This window comes from Lactuca virosa, chromosome 5 (genome assembly GCF_052849685.1).
Source record: "Lactuca virosa cultivar CGN04683 chromosome 5, Lactuca_virosa_CGN04683_v6, whole genome shotgun sequence".
NCBI classification, from domain to species: domain Eukaryota; kingdom Viridiplantae; phylum Streptophyta; class Magnoliopsida; order Asterales; family Asteraceae; genus Lactuca; species Lactuca virosa.
The window spans coordinates 163,851,035-163,874,685 of record NC_136430.1 but is presented as its reverse complement, the minus strand read 5'-3'; the positions used below and the strand labels follow the sequence as shown (position 1 = coordinate 163,874,685).

The 23,651-nt window shown below is 35.3% G+C and overlaps 1 protein-coding gene across 1 annotated transcript; it reads left to right on the top strand.

Moving 5' to 3' along the window:
* The first annotated feature begins 22,702 nt into the window (after positions 1 to 22,702).
* Positions 22,703 to 23,386, top strand: LOC145111954 (uncharacterized). The gene has a single exon (XM_079048188.1). It carries the CDS (start codon positions 22,703 to 22,705, stop codon positions 23,384 to 23,386), a length of 684 nt encoding a protein of 227 aa, XP_078904314.1.
* The last annotated feature ends 265 nt before the right edge of the window (positions 23,387 to 23,651 follow it).

Here is a 23,651-nt window from a genome sequence, read left to right as displayed (position 1 = left end):
TGCTACAATGTGGGAGGTTTCCTAAGTACGGTGTGGTCGGTGTTGGGATAGCAGGGCTGCTGGGGGTATTAACTATCCCAGTTTGTTGCCCTTCAGTAGGTCCTTGATTTGAACAACTCCTTTTCTCGTTCTCGAACATTCGTTTCAGGATATTAGGTTTGAGGTCCGGAGTGTCTTTACAAGTAGGCACTTGTTGCTGAAATTGGTTATCACCACGATCGGGATTGTCGATTACATTTCCACTAACATTTGCGTTGTTATCATTAAGGTGAGCCATGACAGCTGCTACGGCTGCTGTGACTGCAGCTTGAAACGTAGCCGAATCTATCTAAAGGATTGGTGTTTTACCAGAGGGTTGGTTACGTGTCTTCGGAGGCATGATTCTGTTACACGATGAGAAAATGAGTCCGTGAGCAACGATGGTGGTCTCTAGATGTATTCTAATCATTTATATCTACATATAAATTTGTCATTTTGGTTATACGGGTCTCAATGTTTCGACCTACATCCCTATGATGCAGTCCTGGTAAAGAGTAGAAGTAAGTTTCTAGAATGGTTATAAGACGAGTGTCATCCGAACTAAGTTATCTTTGGTTGGTGGATATCATGTTCCATCGTTCGAAAATATTTGAAAGTAATTCATAATAGAGTCTACATAAAAAAGACTTATGAAATTGAGAAATAATCACTCTCAATTGAGATTTCGTGATCCGATTTATTGTTATTAGCTATGATAGGAAAAGACGATAAACTCCATACCTAATGTGAGTAATGTAATCACTAACTCACTAGGTTGCATTAATTATTAGTTATTACTGTGACGAAAAGGCACTCAACCACTTCGCATGCAACACGCGTCGTTTTCCTCTGTTCTCCGTTCTATTCTGGGCGGTAATGATTTGTTCTCTCCTAGTATCTATATGGTGTCCTTCTCCTCCGTAGGTATATTGAATTCCTGTGTTAATACGATTCTGACACTAATCCCCATTACTTCATAATAGAGAGTCTGAATCATGGAAGTTCATGCGACCTTCTCATTAGTGCCCTTAATAAGGTAAACGCACTTGGTGGTTTCTATAGTTTCTTCACTCCTTATCTGTTTCTTTCTCGGAATCCTCCTAATGAAACTCTGATGGATCCTCGTTGATTCCTATGTTGGTTATTGTGGTGATGGGTTTACATCTATCTAAGTGTTTTACACGAGAATGGGAATGTGTAAAGAATCTATGAGATTAATAAAAATTAAAGTTTTATGAAGATGATCCTTTCTGGTCTTTCTATAATCACGAACTGTGTACAGATTATATATAATCCAGATCAAATAGACCTTCGAATAAGTGATTTTACTATAAAACCACAACCAAACAAGGAACAGGAAGTAGAGTGAAAATCACCTATTCTAAGTCTATGAAATCTCAACTATATATAACCTTAACGTATACACTTAGTAATTATAAACCTACCACACAAGGTCTTTTTAACATTTCCCAAAAGTTATTTATGGTACCTAAAATACTCCTATAGTATTTTAATTATATGTTTGATTCTTGAACTTCTAGATATATGAAGTTGTTAAGTTTTCAGTTTTGTTGTTATAGTATCCTAAAATACTCCTATAGTATTTGAACCTTTATGTTTCGTTCTTAGAATTCTTCTGGTACCTAGGTAAGTTTTAGACTTATTGCAACACTAAAATCACTCCCAAACACATGTTGGTCATATCTCAAATAAATATAGTTGATCAGGCTATATTGATCCCAGATATGATTACATAACTGTCCAGGTTTGACTTTAATGTCCAACCTCCAAATACTTTTGTTTTGTTCTTCTTGTGATACTCGTTCTAGTATATATATATATTTTGCATGTACTTATACTTTTATAAAATATTATTATATTTTAAAGTATAATTCTTGGTCAGGGTGTTTTTATCCCAATGTGTTTATAGTTGTATATCTTTTATGATTGATATACTGAGTTCACTATAAATAATGCTCTGATACCAATCTGTCACACCCCCAAACCGGAACGGCGGAAACATTCGGGGGTGGAGGACGTCATGTCAAGTATCACAACATATGCATTATAGTAATCAAAGTACAACCAACCATTGCATTAATAATGTATAAGTTTTTACATAAGTGTTTAAACATTACACATTCAAACATCAAAAGTAGATATAGTAAAAGACAAAAGACGCAACACAGTACTAGGCTGTCTTCTAAAAAGCTTCGGGAGTGTACCTGTCTATTGGATTCCTGAGAATACAAGTTATTTTGAAAGAGAGGATCAACATTTAAGTTGGTGAGTTCATAAGTATTAGTTATTGTTGCTTTAGTTTTAAGAAAGTGATTGATTAAGTTCCAGAAAATCATTTTCTGCTTTTAAACTGAAAAGTAGTTTAAACCCCATAAAACTGTCATGTTTAAGTATTATTGTACTTATAATATAGTTTAACATAATTTTAACTCTCCATAAAATTATAAGAAGAATGTTTTCCGTTTTGTTTGTGAAAATTAGTTTTAATCCCATAAAATCATTCTGTAAAGTAGTTTTAATCTCATAAAACCGTTCTGTAAAGTAGTTTTAATCCCACAAAACCGTTCTGTATTTTTTTTGTGGAAAATGATTAATACAGTACTATTTCTTAAAAATACACTACTGGTGTAATAACTACCCTATAATTAAACTGGTTAATTAGGGTTAAAATGTGACGAGGTTATAACCATGCTAATTGACTAGTATAAACACGACGACCTTCTGGCGTTGAAACTGATGGGACATTTGTCACCCCTTGGCTTGCCTGCCGGACTGTAGCTAACAGTTGCGATGTAGGATTGTCAGTCCCGTATAGATCTATACACACAATGCCTGCTCTCCCTCCAGGAGACTTTGGTTACAAAACGCGACATAACAAGTATATTGCTATGTCATGAAGTAGTATCTCACATTTTTGGTTTATCTAGTTTTAAGTAAAGATTGAATTATATCCTTCTCTTAACAAAGTAGTTTAAACCTTTTATACTTATCTAGTAAAAATAGATTTCTCGTTTGTTCATAAATTATACCTATTATAATTCATATGTTCTATCTGGTTAGCATGATCTCTCATGAATGTACCCCTTTGCTCAGCGTGATACAAAGGTAACAATATTGATGGAAGTAACCTTTTATATTCCTGTATGTATAATATATATATTTAAGAAGGAAACGGCCTTCGGATAAATAACCCCACCTTAAGCCCACATCCAAACAAGGAAAAGGAAATAAGGAAACTCATTAGTCCTAAGCCCTTTAAGTCTTATTTATATACCTATACATATATGAACATGATTTTGACAAATATAAGATAAAAGAGTTTATAAAACATTTTCAAAGAGTTTAACAGTGTTTAAAAGAGTTTAACAGTGTTTAAAAGGAGTCTACATGACTTTAAAGAGTTTACATGACTTTAAGTCATTTTGGAAGTATTTGGTAATCTTTTATTGTTAACACAATATTTAAAAGCATAAGAAACCCTTTTATGTGATTGATATCACAGGTAAATATTAACACAAATTAATTGTGTTCAACTTGCATCCCCCCCCCCCCCCCTTAAAAGCATTTAAAACCATTAAATATGTAGATTATAGGGGTATGAACTCACCTTATGTGAGTTATTCGATTGAAGACTGGGATAAGAGTGTTACTCCTACGAGTGAAGTTCCGGAGCAAAAATGAGTCTTAAATAGCATATAATGATACATATAGGCATGATATTAGTGATTATAACCACAAAGGTGATAGGGAATCAACCTAGGATGCAAGAAAAACTCACCAAAGAAGTTTTACAAGCAAGTTAGGAGGTTGAATGAGGGTTCATGGCTCTAAGGATTGATCATGGCCCAAGAACACATGAAGTGTTCACAGCCCACTTGAACGTTCACGACCCAATATGAAGGGTTCACGACCCTAAGCTTGAAGATCTTGAATTTCAAGATGAAAAGATGATGAATTAAGATGGAAGGTAAAGGGCTTTCAAGTAACAGCAAGAAGAGGGGTGAGTTACTTACGTTTTTGAGGTGATAGAAGGCCCTTTTTTGGATGATACTTGAGAGAGAACTCAAGTTCACGGCTGGAAGGAATAGAAATGAATGAAAAATGAGCCAAAACTCATATATATGGCATGAGTTCACGGCCCTAGGATCGGTTCACGGTCGTGAACCTAGTTTGCGGCCGTGAACCACTTTTGAAGGTGTTCCTTACTCGATTCCAACTCACTGATCTCAAGCTAACACTTCCTAACACTCAACCCTTGAGTGTACTAGGCATAGAAACTCTCAAACAGACCCTTAACATAGTAAAAAGGTAACAGAAACAAGTCCGACTTTTGATTGATTAAATTGACTTACAACATAGAGATTTCGGGTTGTCACAAATTTCCTTTGGTCAAGAAAAATCCATATAATTGTCTTCTTTGACAACTTCTTGGTTAAAATTGTTTGTTTTTATATATAATCATTTTTCCTATATTTTGGTTATATAAAAGTTGCCTTAGAAACAACAAAGAGTTGTTTGTTAAAATATTTGATATGTTGTTGTGTATAAGCAAGTCATTTGGACCTTTGTGTTGTGTTGTGTTTGGTTGATATTTATTTATTCATATGACGTAATAGATAAATATATAATTTTTCATTTGTTAATTTTTTGTAATAAATTAGTTAGACTAGTTGTATTTCTTTTTAAATGTAACAAAATGAAGAAATGACCTCCTTGAAGACGACATAACCATTTAAGACCATATTCTCAACCATAAGCTTCTACTTTTGATTTTGGGCTTGATTATAGTCTTAATGGTTTAAGTGTTGCAACTTCCACAACATGAAGATTTGAAGTCATTTTGCAAGCAAGAGTTTACTTGGAAAGTAGAAGCTTGAAGACCTTTTGAATTGTCCCTTAAGTCCTTTAGGAAAGACATAATAATTCTATTGACGACTCACAAAAATTATTACTAGACATGGCTTGGTTTATACACCATGCATGTGATGTTTATTTTTATGTTATTGTATGTTATGTTTTGTGTATGAAAATGAGCTTTACATGTCAAAAAACATTTTAACATAAGATAATATCACTTGGAGTTTGAGTAAAAAATAACATAAGATGTTTATAAATTGATATTTATAAGACATTTTTACCGGTTACCGTTTCAAAATCGAAATGGTTTAAAATATGTTTAAACATTATATAAACTTCATGTCTTTATAATAAATAAGGTGTTTTTTATTAGAAATATCAAAATTGGTTTATAACGTTATAACGACAAATAATAAAACTAGTGATTATTTATGTCGTCGAAACTTAATATATGATATTGGTGTTTTAAACATAACGCAACATGTTGATATTATGTTTTATGCATGTCAAATGAGATTCAAAATATGATTTTTATCATAAGATGCATAAAATTGAGTTTATAAAATAAAATGAGTTTATTTTATAAATTCATGAAGTCATAAGATTTTGATTGTTAAAAGGAGATTTAAAATAGTGCTTTTGTAACTCATCCAAAACTCCAAGTCTTAAGTATAAAATGAAGTTTTATTAAGACTCTTACTGGTTCTTAAAACCGATCTACGACTAAACTTTAAAATACCGGATTTTAGTTTGAAATCGATCGTGGTTAATGGAAAATAAAATAAAGTTGTATTTGACACCTAAAGAGCCTAATAACAACTTATATGAATTTTACAAAATGGTACATGAATTGTTGGATGCATGTAATATTCATGAAACCATGTTTTTATAATCTATAATTGTAAAACATATATAAATAATTTTCTAAAAATGCGATTCATTGGCGTCCTTTTGAAAAACACTTGTTATCATTTGTATGGTCTTAGTGTCACAGGGTCACCTGGTCATTAGGGTTGTCTTATGATGTTCGGGGTAGTTTTGTAGATACTGGTTTCTAAAGGGTTACCTTGTCACTGGAAAGTTACAATACTACAAGTTGTTTCAAGTAGGATGACTTGATCGGAATCTTATGTGATAAAGGTCACCTAAGCATGGGAGGTCTGAGACACAGATGAGATAAACATGCCAAGTTAAGCAATAGCTGTTTGGGATCCCATAATCTAGGAGTTACATATTGTATGAAAATGGTAATCACTACCTACCAAGTTTGATTAAGTTAATGGGATAAAGGTCACCTAACCATTTACTTGTTTCATCACTTGGATCCTAAACTTTAACAAATTAATGTTTTAAGAAAGAATAAAAGGTATTAATTTTTAAAGAGTACATAATGAAAATATTAAATGAGACTTTGTTAAATTCTGTTCATAATTGTTAATACTCTTTCGCCCTGCAAAATCTCTCTCTTGTTGAGTCTCTTGTTGAATTTCAAGAGATAGTAACAATTGATTATTATAATTTCTATAAATGGTATAATATTTTGATGTTCTACCTTAAGGATAAATAAAAATTATATATACTGAAAGATCCCATACTTGAATAACCTCTGCAAGCCATTCTGTCTGATATTATACTTTGATGGAAGTATTGTTGTGATGATGTTTATGTGTCTCACATCATACTGGAGTAATTAACCTTGACTTGCAGAAAGTCTTGGATAATTATGAAACATATCAGATGTCTCATCAAATAAATCAGATATTCAATCAGAACAGTAGAACGTGCTTCAAAGCTGCTCAAACATTGAATAATGGAATTCTAAGAGATTATGTACTCAAATAGACATATAGTTCAGTTAAAGGAAATACGGCATAAACCCATAAATCAAGAAAGGACCAAATGATTAGTGTTGTTTCTATTGTTGAAGAAACTGAATATTAAAAGAGGAATTGCTCTTCTTATCTCACCAAGTTGATGAAGTCTGGCTTGACCAAGACTTGGAATCTCTATATGATAGAACTATTTAATTTTCCATGATTCATTTAATTATGTTATACTTTAGGTGACACTAATAATTGATATTATGTGTGGATGATTGGAAGAAATATATCTATTATTATAGGGACATGTAACAGTTGTAATTTATAAATAAATCTAGATTTACTTATTGTTTAATGGATGCTCACATTCATGTTCTAAAACGATGTATTTTGTGTTAGAAAATATTTTCTCAAAATGTTAATTATGAAGTAAGTCTATAAGCTTTCATTCAATTGATAGTTATGATTGATGGGTTTTGAGCATCCTAAGAACCTTAAGGTGCACATACAACCCTAAATGCTTTGGATCTATGTTTTCTCTAATTATACATGCAATTTGATTTTCCAAAGCATTACCCTAACTAGCATGCAAAACATCGGTACTTGTATAACAAAACTAGTTAGATGACATACCTTTTCTTGTCGCTTGTTTCCTTGCACCTTTAAGAGCCTAGCACCCCAAATGTGATGCCTCAAATGCTTCACACACCACCAACAACAATGGAGGACTTGAGAGAGGATTACTTGCACTCAAAATACGGTTATGCTCTTCCAAAGACTACTAGTGGCCGATTTCATGTGCTAAAGGGGTTCTTATATAGTGTGGCAAGGATTAGGGTTACATCCATGTAAACCCTAATCTGCATGAGCTTTCATCTTACTTAGGCTCCATGGGTTAAAGCTCCATGGACTATCCATGGACCACCATGTTGGTTTAACCCAACCTAAATAATCATAGGCCCACATTAAAAGAATCATTGATTTACCAAACCAACCCGTTACATTTAATTAGTCTCTTTTGATCACTAAATTAACTCTAAATTAATTCTTGATCAATACTAATTAAATAATATGATTTCATATTAATATATTAGAATTTATAAAATATTAATAAATCATAAATAGTCTCTTCTCAAAAGTCCATCCTTACCAATTTTCTGGTGACATGCAACCCAAATGGACCATGCTACTCTCGGGTCTAGTACATACCAAGTATAGTTATGGACTTAGACACCTTATCCAACAGTCTCCCACTTAGATAAGTTTAATAACTACAGCTGTAAGTATGACCTAAAACACCGACTACCAATCGTAGCTCTTAAAAGCCTTTGTCAAACTGTGACACACCATTTTAGATAAGGGATCATATAATCCTCTGTTCTCAAGATATCAGTCGGACAAATACATGGAACATAGTCATTCTTACTGTGAAGCATTTGTTTACCGATTTCTGATTTGTTTGACATATAACTTAATTGAACACATCAATTGAGTTCTAACCGGGCCCGACACATAAGTAAAAAAAAATCATCGAGGGGCCCAAGATATCGCTTTTAATCCTCCAAGGACTAAAAGGAACAGATAAATTTCGACAGTATATGTTTGTACTAACTACTTGTTAAATCATACACAATAGTGCTTTTTATAACATCAAATTACTAATGCGGTTTCGCACTATCAATGTACAACCAACTCATAGTCAACAACTCATATATCTTGTTTTGAAGACTTATATGATATTATCGTCTCACGATCACTCGAGACAAATTCCATGAAGTGATACAAGTGAGCATGGGTTTAATCCAATACTCAGATCTTATGAGCACTCATGAATGTTGTAGCAAACATTGTTATGTCTAATACACTTCAGAAAATCTACAAGCCAAATTCATGACAGTCTTGCTTCACTACCTACTTCCAAAGTATGATCGACTGTTGACAGTTTGAGTAATATAATTATTCTGGAAGTCAAAACATGCAAAATGAAATAATAGTAAATGATTGACACAAGATAGTAACATTACTTATAAATAAAGAACACCTTTTATTTAATCATCAAATGTCAACTACACTTCAACTATTACAAGTTTCAAATCTATCTAATCATTAAAACTAATATCGTCCTTCAGCCCGATGTGCCTCGCATGCTGTAAGTGCTTAACCCTACTCAATCCCTTCGTGAAGGAATCTGTTGGGTTCTCCTCTGACAATACCCTCTTTGCTACGAGGAGTCCTTCTATTCGATGTCTTATGAAGTGATATTTTCTTTCAATGTGCCTAGATCTGCCATGATCCCTTGGTTCCTTGGCTAAGGCAAGCGCACTCTCGCTGTCACAGAAAATCTCCATAGGCTCCTTTATAGCTGGTACAACTCCAAGGTCTTCGATGAAGTTCTTCAGCTATATTGTCTCCTTCGCCGCCTCGCTTGCTGCTATGTACTCTGATTCACACGTTGAATCAGCTACTGTCTCCTGCTTGGAACTTTTCCAAGTTATTGCTCCTCCATTCAGGGTAAATACCCAACCCGACTGAGAGCAGAAATTATCTATGTAGGTCTGAAAGCTGGCGTCACTATACCCCACCACTCTCAAGTCATCACTCCCACAGAGGGTAAGGACCCAGTCCTTAGTCCTCCGCAGGTACATGAGAATGTTCTTTACCGCAGTCCAGTGAGCCTTACCAGGATTCCCTTAATATCTGCTGACCATGCTCAAAGCAAAGGCACATAAGGGCGAGTACAAAAAGTCATAGCATACATGATCGAACCAACCACAGAAGCATATGGTATATGACTCATTTCTGCTATCTCAGCCTCTATACTCGGACTCTGAGTTTTACTTAGTTTGGCATTGCTCTGGATCGGTAAGTCACCTTTTCCGGAATCCATCATGTTGAATCTTTTCAACACCTTTTCCAAGTAAGTACTTTGACTAAGTCCAATTAGTCTCTTATCCCTAGGATGTAAGCACCTTCTCCAAGGTCCTTCATAGCGAAACACTTCCCAAACCAGGACTTAACTTACTGCAAGGTTGGAATATCATTTCCTATGAGTAGTTTGTCATCCATATAAAACACCAAAAAGCTAACTGTACTCGCACTAGCCTTGACATATACACATGACTCATCCTCGATTCTCGAAAAGCCAAACTTTTTGACTTTCTCATCGAAACAAAGATTCCATCTGTGAGATGCTTGTTTCAATCCATAAATGGATTTCTCAAGCTTACACACTCTATTAGGGCACTTTGCATTGACAAAACCTTCTGGCTGACCCATGTAAACATCCTCAACCAACTTTCCATTAAGGAAAGCGGTTTTGACATCCATTTGCCATACTTCATAATCATGAAATGCAGCTATGGCTAGCATAGCCCTAATGGACATAATCTTCGCCACTGGTGAGAAGCTCTCATCATAGTCAACTCCCGAAGTTTGAGTAAAGCCCTTCGCAACCAGTCGCGCCTTATATGTGTGTACTGTCCCATCCATGTCGATCTTCTTCTTGAAGATCCATTTGCAACCGACTGTATTACGACTCGGTACATTTTCAACCAAGTTCCAAACTTGATTGTCATACATGGACTGAATCTCGATGTCCATTGCCTCTTTCCATTTAGCAGACTCGGGGCCTGCCATGGCTTCCTTGTAATTGTTAGGTTCATCCACATTTACCATTGCGCTATCACTGATAATTGTATCACCCTCAGATGTTATATGAAAACCATATAACACAGGTGGAACACTAACTCTACTGGAACGCCTCAGAGGTACGGACTTGTCAACTGGATCAACATGAGTTTCCTCCTTAGGTTGATTGCTAGTGTTCGAGGTTCCTTCACCGCTTGACTCTTGAAGCTCTTCAAGGTCAATTTGCCTCCAACTGTCTCCTTGGCCTATGAGCTCTCCCTCGCGAAAGACTCATCTCCTCGAAACGAATACAACATTGTCACTCGGTCTGTAGAAGAGATAACAAAAGGATTTCTGTGGCTAGCCGATGAAAATACACCGCTCACTACAAGGTTCGAGCTTGTCGTGAGTTTCACGCCTCACGAAAGCCTCGCAACCCCAAACCTTTATGTATGCTAACGAGGGATCCTTCCCTGTCCACATCTCGTGAGGTGCTTTGGCAACATTCTTAGTTGGGACTATATTAAGGATATGGGCGGCAGTCTCTAAGGCATACCCCCAGAATGAGATAGGTAATGAAGCTCGACTCATCATGGAACGAACCATGTCCAACAAGGTTCGATTGTGCCTCTCAACCACACCATTAAGTTGTGGTTTCCTATGTGGCGTCAAATGTGAAACAATCCCACATTCCTTAAGATAGTCTAGGGACTCGATACTAAGATACTCACCACCCCGATCGGATCGGAGCATCTTTATCTTCATGCCTAGCTGATTCTCCACTTCTTGTTTAAACTCTTTGAACATTTCAAAGGTTTCTGACTTATGCTTGATTAAGTAGACATAGCCATATCTATTGTAATCATTAGTAAAAGTCATATAGAAGCGGTTAGCATCCCTTGCGGCGGTTCTGAAAGGCCCACACACATCGGTGTGTATGAGATCCAACAAACCTTCACCCCTTTCACAAGTACCAGTGAAGGGTGACTTGGTCATCGTTCCAAGTAAGCAAGATTCTCAAGTATCATCCGTCCTTAAGTCGAATGACTCCAAAACTCCAGGCTATTGGAGTTGGCCTATACGCTTCTTCCTGATATGTCCAAGACGACAATGCCACGAGCGTGCCTTATCCAATTCATTGGAAGAATCAATGTGCAACACATTATTTCTTAAGTTGTCTACAACCATCACAATTTCATATACACCATTACAAGGCAATGCTTTAAAATAAAAAAACACCATTATAAAAGCATTAATAGCACCAATTTCATTATCAAATTAATAGCAAAAATTATTCAAATCTAATTCTAACCCACTACTAAGAAATAAAGAGTAAACTCCAATCTTGGTGACAGGTGAAACCTTCCTATTCCCCATGATCAAGTTTATCTTCCCGTGCTCCACATCCTTACTTCTTTTTAGTCCCTGCAAATCAGAACAAATGTGAATTCCACAACATGTACCAAGGACCCAAGAACAAGAATGTGATGAGTTATTAGATACAATAGTATAAATACCTGCATGGGTGGCCTTAACCTTCTCATCTTTGACATCCTGCAAGTATTTGGGGCAGCTTCGCTTCCAGTGCCCTTTATCATGGCAGTAGAAACACTCTGCTTCCTTAGGAATACAAGAGGGAGCAGCAGAACCATCCTTGGTCCCACTTGAAGAGGATCCATCAAGAGACTTCCCCTTGTGGCTCTTAGAGGGAGCCTTCCTCTTCTTCCCCTTCCGTTGTCCAATTTCCAGAACAGGGGCAGTTGTTGTCGGAGTAGGAACAACCGATTTACCTTTGAGACTACTTTCAGCAGTCCTCAAAAGCCCTTAAAGTTTTCTAAGTGTGACCTCCTCCTTGTTCATATGAAAGGTCATGCGGAACTGATCATAACATGGAGGTAAGGAGTGTAGAATGATATCAATAGCCAACTCCTCATCGAAGTTCACATTCAATTTAGCAAACGGTCCACAAACCTTTGCATTTTCTGCAAGTGGGCCATGATGGGTTCACCATCCTTCATCTTAGTTGTTATCATGGAAGAGATGATTTCATACCTCTCTTGATGAGCACTCTGATGGTATCTTTCCATCAGGTCCTGGTGCATCTCAAAAGGATAGAATTCCTCATAGGACTTTTGGAGTTTAGCTGTCATGGTGGCCAACATGATACAAGACACCTTGGTGGCATCCTTCTCATGAGACCTAAACTCAGCGAGGTCCTCAGGAGTAGCAGAATACTCATCGATTTCCTTAAGCTCCTTGTCAAGGACATATTCCTTGTCCTCATAGCGAGTGACCATCCTGATGTTCCTAATCCAGTCATTGAAACTAGTGCTATCAAAGATGACTCTCCCACACAAGTTCATGAGAGAGAAGGAGCTAGCAGGGTTTGAGCCAGAAGCAGTGTTGGAAGACATCTGAAAAAGAAAGAAAAACAAGGTTTAGATTAGATAAGGATCCTTAATATAACACCCAAATGAAATATTAAGGCTAGGACCCAACACAATATTCTACAATTGGGAAGAGGAATGCCGTAATCCAACTTGCAAAATATATGAAGGTAGGTAAATGACGATTTACCAATTTCCACCATGAAAAACGAAATTGATTATTAAGTTTTAATTGGATTGAAATTCCTATATTCCTTTGAGATTCATTGAACTTTTCAATGACATGTTTAAATCTCGATTATGCCCTTCAAGTTTGTGACTGGGATACCGAGGATCACAAACAAGGTGTGAATAACCATGAAAATTAACTAGGTACATTTGATGTCATTTATCACCTAATCGATGTGCCGGTTAACCACACACGCTCCACCGATCCATGACAAACATCAAGCTACCCTTTGCCACCCTTACTAGTCCATGTTAGTGTGCCGGTTAACCACACATGCTCCACTAACGACTTGGTAAGGTGCAAAGTGCAATTTCATGGATTAGCATCAATTTCATATTTTCCTAAAGTAACTAAGATTGGGAATTTAATAAAACATTTAGTTAATTTATAATTTTCATTATACTTTTAATGAGAATTAATTTCCTATCCTACCCATTCGGCTAACGTCCCTCCACCAGTTAAGGAAGCGGTGGGTGAGAGTGGACACCCATTAAACTGTCATTTTATAGGCAGTAACCTTATACCCCCTTTATAGACCGGCTTCGTGAATGAGGCCTACTAACGGTAAGACTGACTTTTCTTATACATATATATAATTACTAAACTTATAATATTATAATAGTATAAGGGTTGAATTTTAAACTTTTAAAATTCTAGGGTTCGGAATTAAAGTACTCATATGTGTGACTTTTCAAATTCCAAAACTTGAGGGCAAGTTTTGAAACTATTCAAAACCTTTCATTTCCATAACTTATGAGTTTAATGACTTTTAAAGAAAAGACATTTGGTTTTCCATAACTTGAGGACAAGTTATGGAGTCCATTAAAACCATTTAGATCATTATTTTAATTAACACAATAATCAAATAATACATTCATGATCTAGTTAAACTCACAAGAACAAGATAATTCACATCATCAATTTTCAAGAAATTAGCCTAATCATATAACCTACTAGAAATCTTGAAATTATGTAAATTATCTTCTAATTGGACAAGCATGATCATTACCTTATGTAAAAACATATTTCATGGTTCAAAAAATAGTTTTGGGGGTAATGATCCTAATCCAATTTTTGGCCAAAACTCGAAAATCTGCACACAGGAGCACCAACTCGGCGAGTACATGAACTGGACACGTCGACTTGGTCTATTTTTCAGTGGACTCGGCAAGTTCACCAGTCAGAATGCATAAATTCAATTTTTTCAACTTTGAAAACCAATAAACGTCAAGTATAAAAGAAAAAAAATCCTAGACTCTGATACAATTGATGGGTTTTGAGCATCCTAACAACCTTAAGGTGCACATACAACCCTAAATGCTTTAGATCTATGTTTTCTCTAATTATAAATGCAATTTGATTTTCGAAATCATTACCCTAACTAGCATGCAAAACATGGGTAATTGTATAACAAAACTAGTTAGATGACATACCTTTTCTTGTAGCTTGTTTCCTTGGACATTTAAGAGCCTAGCACCGCAAATGTGATGCCTCAAATGCTTCACACACCACCACCAACAATTGAGGAATTGAGAGAGGATTACGTGCACTCAAAATACGGCTATGCTCTTCCAAAGACTACCAGTGGCCGATTTCATGTGCTAAAGGGGTTCTTATATAGTGTGGCAAGGATTAGGGTTACATCCATGTAAACCCTAATGCGCATGACCTTTCATCTTACTTAGGCTTCATGGGTTGAACCTCCATGGACTATCCATGGACTACCATGGTTGTTTAGCCCAACCTAAATAACCATAGGCCCACACTATAAGGATCATTGATTTACCAAATCAACCCCTTACATTTAATTAGTCTCTTTTGATCACGAAATTAATTCCAAATTAATTCTTGATCAATACTAATTAAATAGTATAATTTCATATTAATATATTAGAACTTATAATATATTAATAAATCATAAATAATCTCTATTGCCCTGCCTTCAAGAGAAGAAATGGCACCAATCGATTCAATAGAAGGCATTAAGCAGACAGAGCGAGAAGAGAGGATATCCTTTATCCTGTTGCAGCCCTCACCTCTGCTTTTTTGGAGTAAGGGATTACTCGGATGGGTAGATAAAACAGAACCTGTCAGTTACGCAAGTCTTTCCTTTTTACTGGTTCTTGAAAGCTCTAAATCCCCGCTTCTCCCATATTAACATAGATAGGGTCGACGACTGAACGAAGAACGAAACTTTACGACAACTTTTTCCCCAGACTAGAGCATAGTATGGAATCTGGGTCGTTTCATCGAGCACCATTTCTTTTTTCTCAAAAGTCCATCCTTACAAATGTTCTGGTGACATGCAACCCAAATGGACCATGCTACTCTCGGGTCATGTACATACCAATTATAGTTATGGACTTAGACACCTTATCCAACAATGATCATAACACCTATATAATAAAATGATATTTGATTGAAACTTATCTATGTCATAATCATCATGACTATTAAATATGAAACACATATACCAACTTCCAACTGATGGAATTTTTAAAGGGAAATAAGGATGATTCATTTGATATATGTGAATCTTATTTATATGGGAAGATGATTCACAAGTGTCATTATCTATTAGTAGTTAAAGAACAAAAGGCTTGACAAAGAATTATATATAAGTGATGTATGTAAACTTTTCAATCCATGAATAGATTTGGTGATAGATGCTTAGTTAATTTCACTGATGACTTTTATTCGTTATTGTTGAAACCTTTGATTTGCTCAAAATTGTTTCATAGTGAATATTGAGACTCGACTTAATTAGATCATCATTAACATTTCTTTGTGATAAAGAAAATAAGTTTTGTAAACTAAGTCTTCTTGGAACATCTTAGGAGTTGTGGAATTGATTCACAACTCATTTCGATAAATACATTCACTCGTCACTAGTATGTTTCTTGTGGCACAGGATCACCTGGTCACTTGGATCTATTTTTTGATGTTCGAGGTAGCCTTCAAATTCTCTAGTGGGATAGGGTCACCTGGCCACTGTTGAATGTCGAGGTAGACCTTTCAGTCTATTGTATGATGTTTTAAATGAACTATTTACTTTATAAATTTTTTGGAATTATGCTCGCTGCAACAAATATATATTGAATATATATATTTTCCAACCAAACAAGTGGATTAAATACTTTAATTACACTAAGGATGTAATGGTATGTCCTTATCTAACATGTATGGGGTTATGGAGCTTATGTTAGACAATAAGCTTAACCACTCTAGCATTTACTAATTGCATTTATGTAGACTATCCTAAATGATTGTTTAGGATGACGTCTCTACTAACCCCACTAATTGTCATTCCATAAGACAAATACTTAGAAAGTTCTTTTTCTAAGTGGGAGCTATTTGGAACTTTAAGTGCTAAAGATCCATGAGATAAATGCATCATAGTTTGAAATTAGCAAGTTTTCAACTATTGTTGAATTTGCTCAATAGTTGATCAGAAACTATTAAAGCACATAAAAATGCATTCACGTATGATTATCAAGTATGGGCTTGATTAATCTTCCTCGATATATTATGAATATAAAGAGTTATTGAGTTTTCAAAGGAGAAAACATACATGAATGAAAATCCTTCCAGATTTAAGCTAAAATCTCAAAGTAAGAATCTTCGTTCTTATAAGATAATTACATAGACTGATTTGATTATAAATAAAGATGACTCTAGTGTTATATGTAGTCGGCATACTAATACCTGGAATAAAGATCTATATAGATAGATCGTGGCAACTTAAATGATTAAGTAAAATTGCATTAATTGTGAAGGATCTTAAAGAGCTTAAGATAAAGGACTCTTAGAGAGTCATCTTGTCAAATACCACATGAAGTGATTTTGAGAAAAAATCGTAGTGCAAATGTTGTTGAACTAGATAATATGATTGTATTTCATATGCTGCTGCAATTGGATTAATCATATATGTCATGATTATGCACAAAGGCCAAATAAATCGTATGCTTAGAGTATGCCGAATGATACCAGTATAATCCGAAGACAAGTCATTGTGTGACTTATAGGAACATTCTAAAGTACTTGCAATAACTATAGGAATATTCATAATCTGCAATGTATTTGAAAGAAAGCTATGTTTAAAGTTGTTATACATTTGCTAAACTTCCAAATAGATTGAGATGATTCTCAATCACAATCGGGCGTATCCTCATTATGAATGAAGAGAAAGTTACATGAATAGTGTTTTAATGTAGATTTTAATTACAATTACAAATTAGAGTTAGAGTACATTGTCGTTTGGAGAACCACATACAAAGATGATTAATGTATAGTTCATTATGACTATGAGTAATCCTACCACACAAGTATTGGTATCTAAGTCATATTTAAGCATCTAATACATTCCCAATGTTTTTCTTTATATATGAGTTATATATATAACTGAATATGTTTGTATTCGCAAAGTTTATACAAATCAAGTTTGACAAATCTACTTAACTAATTTCCTTCATTAACTACATCATGAAATTCAAGCTGGTGCTATAGGAAGTTGTTGATATAAGTAGATGTTTTGATTGAAATTTAGTATTTGGATATTGGAACAGTACAAGCAACAGATATTTTAATGAATTGAGATATTGGATATGAGTCTTTCATTAAATAATTGTTGTGTTCTATATTAGCATGTTTAAATCCTCGAATAACTAGGTTATTATAAATGTCCATAGTCGTTTATAGTTATGGGAGCATATATGAAGTAAGACTAATATGAGTGGATTGGTGGATTCTCATAGAGATGAGAATAGAAATAGATGCTACTAACTTCATAGGTACTTGATTATGAGAATAAGTATTGGACTTGACCCGCATCAAAATCACTTTACGGATCGTAGTCAAGAGTGATTTTTTGATCAAGGTTGTATCTTTGTATTCTTAGACCTGAGATACATATTTGGGACTTAAAGTGTAGGAATTGTTGTGCTTTGGCATGGTTTAACGTTGTTCCGTAAAAGGCAATCATAAGGGCCATCGTTGGGTATGACATGAACTACATTGATGGTTGTATGTAGTCGAGATGGGATTTGTCCTTCTTATTCGTTGAGAGTTAAACATCTATAACCTTACTAAAAGTTGAACACTAAATGAGATTGATGACGATCGATATCTCATATTTGACATGATGTCTGAGATAAATGAATAATTGATACTATACCTTTAGTGACAATTGTAGCATAGAGCTCCTGCAATTGGCTATTGATGAGATGACACTCTTCATATGTTGTTAGGGATAGTAGCTTGTTGCTAGACGTTAGCTACTGTCTATGTCACTCTATAATGAATCTTGTTCAAGTGAGAGATTGTTGAATCTACATGCCCAAGAATCATTAGGGAGTGATATTGCTAATAAAATATGATCCTATAGAGTCACACTTTTATCAAGTTGGCACATTTTGTATATTTATTATTAATATGATTATTAATAAATAATATCAATTCTTGTAATTCAATTAGGGAATAAATATTGTTATATGAAAATAATAATTATAAGAGAGTATAACTAGTTATTATTTCATATGGTATGAATTAACAAGTCATGCACAACCTTTTGGATTAGTTGGATTTTTTGTCTTTTACCTAAAGATAAAATTTATATTTTATAAAATTTGAGTTTATAAAAATTGAAGAATCTTTCTTAAAAATAAAGGTATGGACGAATATATATATATATATATATATATATATATATATATATATATATATAATAGTGGAGGTTGTTTGTCAACCTCCATGCCTTGTCTCTCATGCTTCTAAAGGATACAAATACTTAAGAGTATTTTAATGTAAAGCCCTTACCTTGCATGGGACTATATAAGAGTGTTTCTTGCATGAATTTGGTGCTAGTAGTTTTTAGTCTTACACATTTCTCTAAATATGAAGCATATGGTCGAACTCTCTCATCCCTCCTCCTCCTTTCTCTCTCTCTCTCTCTCTCTCTCTCGTTTGAAGTTAGTTTGGTAGTTTAAAAGCCTTCTTGAGTTGTCTCATTTAGTGCTTATTTGAGTTAAGCACTTAAAGGCTTAAGACACTAAAGAATACAATAAGGAACTAGCATTCCAAGTGGCTTACTCTTGATGGTGGATACACATAGAGAAATCATAATCTTTTATTTTTGCTATCTTCATCAACACTCCAAAATCAAATGGGTTCAAAGGCTTCAAAGGTTATCATTCTAAACACTCTTTGGTTGTGTTTTTATTTCATTCTAACCTCTATAAATAGATCCTTGATGGTTTTGTTTTTTATAAACTAGAAATAAACTTGTTATTTTAAAGACATCCATTGCTGGTTTTTATGAAAAACAACTTATATTTTGTATTAAAACACATCAGCAATCAAGCTTACAATACTATTGGTAAACGTTTTAGAGTGTTTGATCATGGAGTTAAGACGTGGACATTGCAAGAGAGTGAAAAATTATTGGCCTTTATAAAAGAATTCCACAAAATAGATATGAATAGAATGAGTTTTATTTTCTTAAAATACTTCATCCTAATTATGGTATTTCGAACCGATGATATTTTAAACCAATAGATGTTGTTGAATGTGTAAAAATCAAATGAATAGATGAAATATTAATTTATATGAATGGATTAGTATTAAAATGATCACTTATTACTAAGTTCGGGTACGCAAAACTATTATCAACAATATCTAATTAAAAATTTCGTTTGACACAACCCAAAACAATTACCCAACTCACTATAAGTTACCAAATCTTAAAGGCCATTAATCATTAAAAAAGATTGTTTATATTTCTTGTACTTACAACCAACATTTTTTAGAGTTAGACGCAACAAATAGAGGTCATAGAGGCACGAGAGGGCAATGTTGTTACCTCACTAGCTTCACTTAAGCATACCATTTTTGTTTAGCAGCTTCAAGGTTGAACATTTTTTATCGTCAAGTGATGCCAAAGAAGGGTGTTGGTTTAAAAATTATGAAACCCATCAAATTAAAATATTTGAAGGTCATCAAATTATACCATTTCTCTTCATAAGATTAAGCAATACCCAGACTTCTCTAATCCCATATCAGAAATTCACTAAAGTTGAATATATTTATATAATAAAATGTGCTATATTTCAATTCTATCATTTAGAAACTTACAATTTCTTCAAGTGATGGAAATTATTGAGTTGCTAACCAATGTGTGTTCTCAAGTTTACTATTAGTTGAGTGTGAAAGAAGGTAAGTACATTGCAAAATATCAACAAAATTAGTCAAAGAAATAGAAAAAAGCAATATTTTTGCCAAGGATGGAAAAGATGAATATGGTTTTCTTACTTGGTGATCAGATGGAAGCTATTGAGAACCATGCTCTTGAATCCTCAAGTGACTGTTTTTTAATCCTACTGAAAAATCAATAGGAAGTATGTAAAAATTCAAGAACCATGTAAACTTGTAAATAAACAAATAATTTACCTCATAAAGACCTATGGTCCATTTTGGGGTTCCAAGGAATAGCAGCAAATAATAATTTTAAGGATTTATGTGACTAAAATTTGAAGATTCGTTCATCTCCTTCAAAGAACTTTAGGGTTTTTCCTGGACTATTGATTTGAGGTGGATCTAGTAAAATCTTGAGAGCCTTCTTTTTAAGTTTATTGATGATTTGTCTAGCATTCTCAACCTTTCATAAATGACCTGAAAAGGCTGTTACACAAAATGTAGTGATGCGTTTGTTTTCTTTGTTTTAATGATTTTGACTTGTTCCAAATTGTTGATCGGAGATTGGAATCCTAAAGTCGTCATCTTCTTGTCTCCTATTATGTTCTTGTTGCACACGTTGATTGTTCAGTTCAGAATGAAGATTGTCTGTCATCCTGGTTGGGTGCATTGAAGACGATTGTTGAAGTGGGGAAAATGTATCCCTTTCGTTTATGGTGCCCTAAAACCATACGATAATCCTAAATTGATGTGAATCACTTCAAATTAAAGCATAAGTTAAGTGCTTTTTAACTCACCGTTGTTGAAGATGACGGTGGAACAGAGTTAGCATTGGAATTAGGGTTAAAAGGCAATGCTCCACCATTGAACCTCTGTGAAGGTATGCTAAGCTGTTCGTAAAGAGCCATTTTATTTCAATGACAAACCATGTCCAGTCGAGTTACTAGAATGAAGCCCTCATTCTAGCAAAGATTTTTCCTCTGGTCAACTGTGTGAGACAATAGGCCAACGCTTCAGATTGACTGTTACCTGCATCTTCAAACAACATAATTAAAAGTCAAAATAAAGAGAATTTAAAAGTAATGAAAATACAGAGAAGAAGTAGTGAGCGTCGACCTCATCGGTCGATTACAAGGTAACGATGGAAATCAGTATAAAGTCGTGTCCACTTTCATCATATCTAGAATACACTGTATTCCCCCGACTCCGACTCCGATTTCGACTCAAAGTCAATAGCGGAATGCGACCAATCATGAAGGTTGAATGAGTTGTTTTTGTGGAAGATAGAGGCGGTGGTAGGCGATGTTTACGGAGAGAAACTATGTCCGAAGGTAGTTTTCTTAAAGAATGGTACAGAGGTGGAGGGGGGATTAGGTAGAGCTTGAAATAATTGGAGACGAGTTTAGATGTTATGTTTTTTATAGCGGTGTAACGACACATAGCTGGAGTCAATTAATTAGGTGCAGAGGCGGTGAAGTAGACGGAGGACACGTTGTTTCTGGAGTCAAACATGATGCAAATGGGGTACGGTGAGAAATGGCGTAATTGGATTCGCGGATACTTAACTACATCTAGATCATCAGTACTTGTCAATGGAGCTCCCACCAAAGAATTCACACTTGAAAGGGGGGTTAGGCAAGGGGACCCCCTCTCCCCATTCTTATTTATAATTGCTATGGAGGGTCTCAATGTTGCAATGAAATCTGCTTGTGCTAAAGGGCTGCTTCAAGGTATTAAAATTCCAATGTCAAACAAAATGATCTCACATCTTTTTTATGCAGATGATGCACTCTTCATAGGCGAATGGGCTGAAAGTAATATCAAGAACTTGGCACGAATACTTCCCTGATTTCATATATCCTCAGGAATCAAAGTTAATTTCCACAAGTCGAAGGTGTTTGGAGTTGGCTCATCAATGTGTGAGACTTCCCGAATGGCAGCCCCACTTGGATGTGAGCCTGCAACACTCCCGTTCACTTACCTCGGAGTACCAGTAGGCGCCAGTATGAACCTAAAGAAAAATTGGCAGCCGGTAATTGACAGATTCAATGGGAAGCTATCATCGTGGAAGGCAAAATCATTGTCGTTCGGTAGAAGGGTGACTCTCATTAAATCAGTTCTGGGAAACCTCCCCACTTACTTCTTCTCCCTCTTTGTGGCACCGATGGGGGTCATAAGCGCACTAGAACGGATAAGAAGAAAATTTTTGTAGGGGGAAACGGAAAACAATAAAAAGATAAAGTGGGTGACTTGGGAAAAAGTTATAGAGCACAAAGAAGCAGGGGGACTGGGATTGGGATCACTTAGGGCCTTTAGCTTATATCTTATCGCAAAGTAGTGGTGGGGATGAAGATTGAATCAAGACACACTATGGAGGCAGGTCATCCAAGGAACTCACAAAATAAAATCAAAGGAAGATTCATGTCTAGCTAATCGATCGAGGAATTCACAAAATAAAATCAAAGGAAGATTCATGTCTAGCTAATCGATCGAGCATTGGTGTTTGGAAGAATATTGCCTCGATTGATACAAAACTAAGGTAAGTAGAGGTGCCAATGGAGGTTATTATGAAGAAAAAGGTCAATAAAGGTGATAAGACATTGTTTTGGCTCGACAGATGGATTGGGAATGAAACATTAAAGGTAGCATTTCCGAATCTATTCGATTTGGAAAGGAAAAAAAGATGCACATTGGAAGATATAGTGAAGCTCGCCGGACTAGAATGGAACTGGAAGTCTACTCCAAATATCACCGATCATACAGCCCTTTATTCATTAGTGGGTCAATTTCGGCTAACAACAGATGAAGACAAATGGAGATGTGTTCTATCAGGAGATGGTAAATATCATGTTGACATGGTCAGGCATTTGATCGACTGGCCAAAGGATCTAGTACCTCACATCAAAGTGGAATGGATAAAGGAAGTCCCCATCAAAGTTCTCTGCTTCATCTGGCGAGCAAGTCTTGGGAGGATACCAGCAACTACAGAACTATCCAAGAGAGGTGTAACGTTAGAATCAGTCCAATGTGGACAATGTTTGCAGGAGGATGAAAGTCCAAATCGTATTCTGCTCACTTGTCCTTTTGCGAAGACTGTGTGGGAATGGTTTTGGAAATGGTGCAACATGCCTTACTTTCAATTCAACACAGTAGCTGATCTGATTGAATATGTATCACAGCAGGGCAGTCACAGGAAGAATAGGAAGGTCTTGATCAGCATATGCTATGGTACACTCTAGGAGATTTCGAAGGCTAGGAATGGGAGGCTATTCAAAAAACTGCCAACTACTCCCCCAAAGGTTGCTGATAACATTCAATCGAATGTTTACATGTGGCTGAAATACAGGAGCTCGGCAAAGATCTGTGAATGGGCTATTCAGTGCTCATGCCCTTTTAATTAATTAATTGAATTCCAATGTAATGCAGTAGGAGATGATATTGATAATGATGTAAACTGAAACTCTACTGTCCCTGCTAGCTCCTTGCTAGTCGGGATATCTTTGT

What these genes read in the sequence shown, in the direction of transcription:
- LOC145111954 (XM_079048188.1), top strand. Translation starts at nt 22,703, where the DNA reads ATGGAGGTTATTATGAAGAAAAAGGTCAATAAAGGTGATAAGACATTG.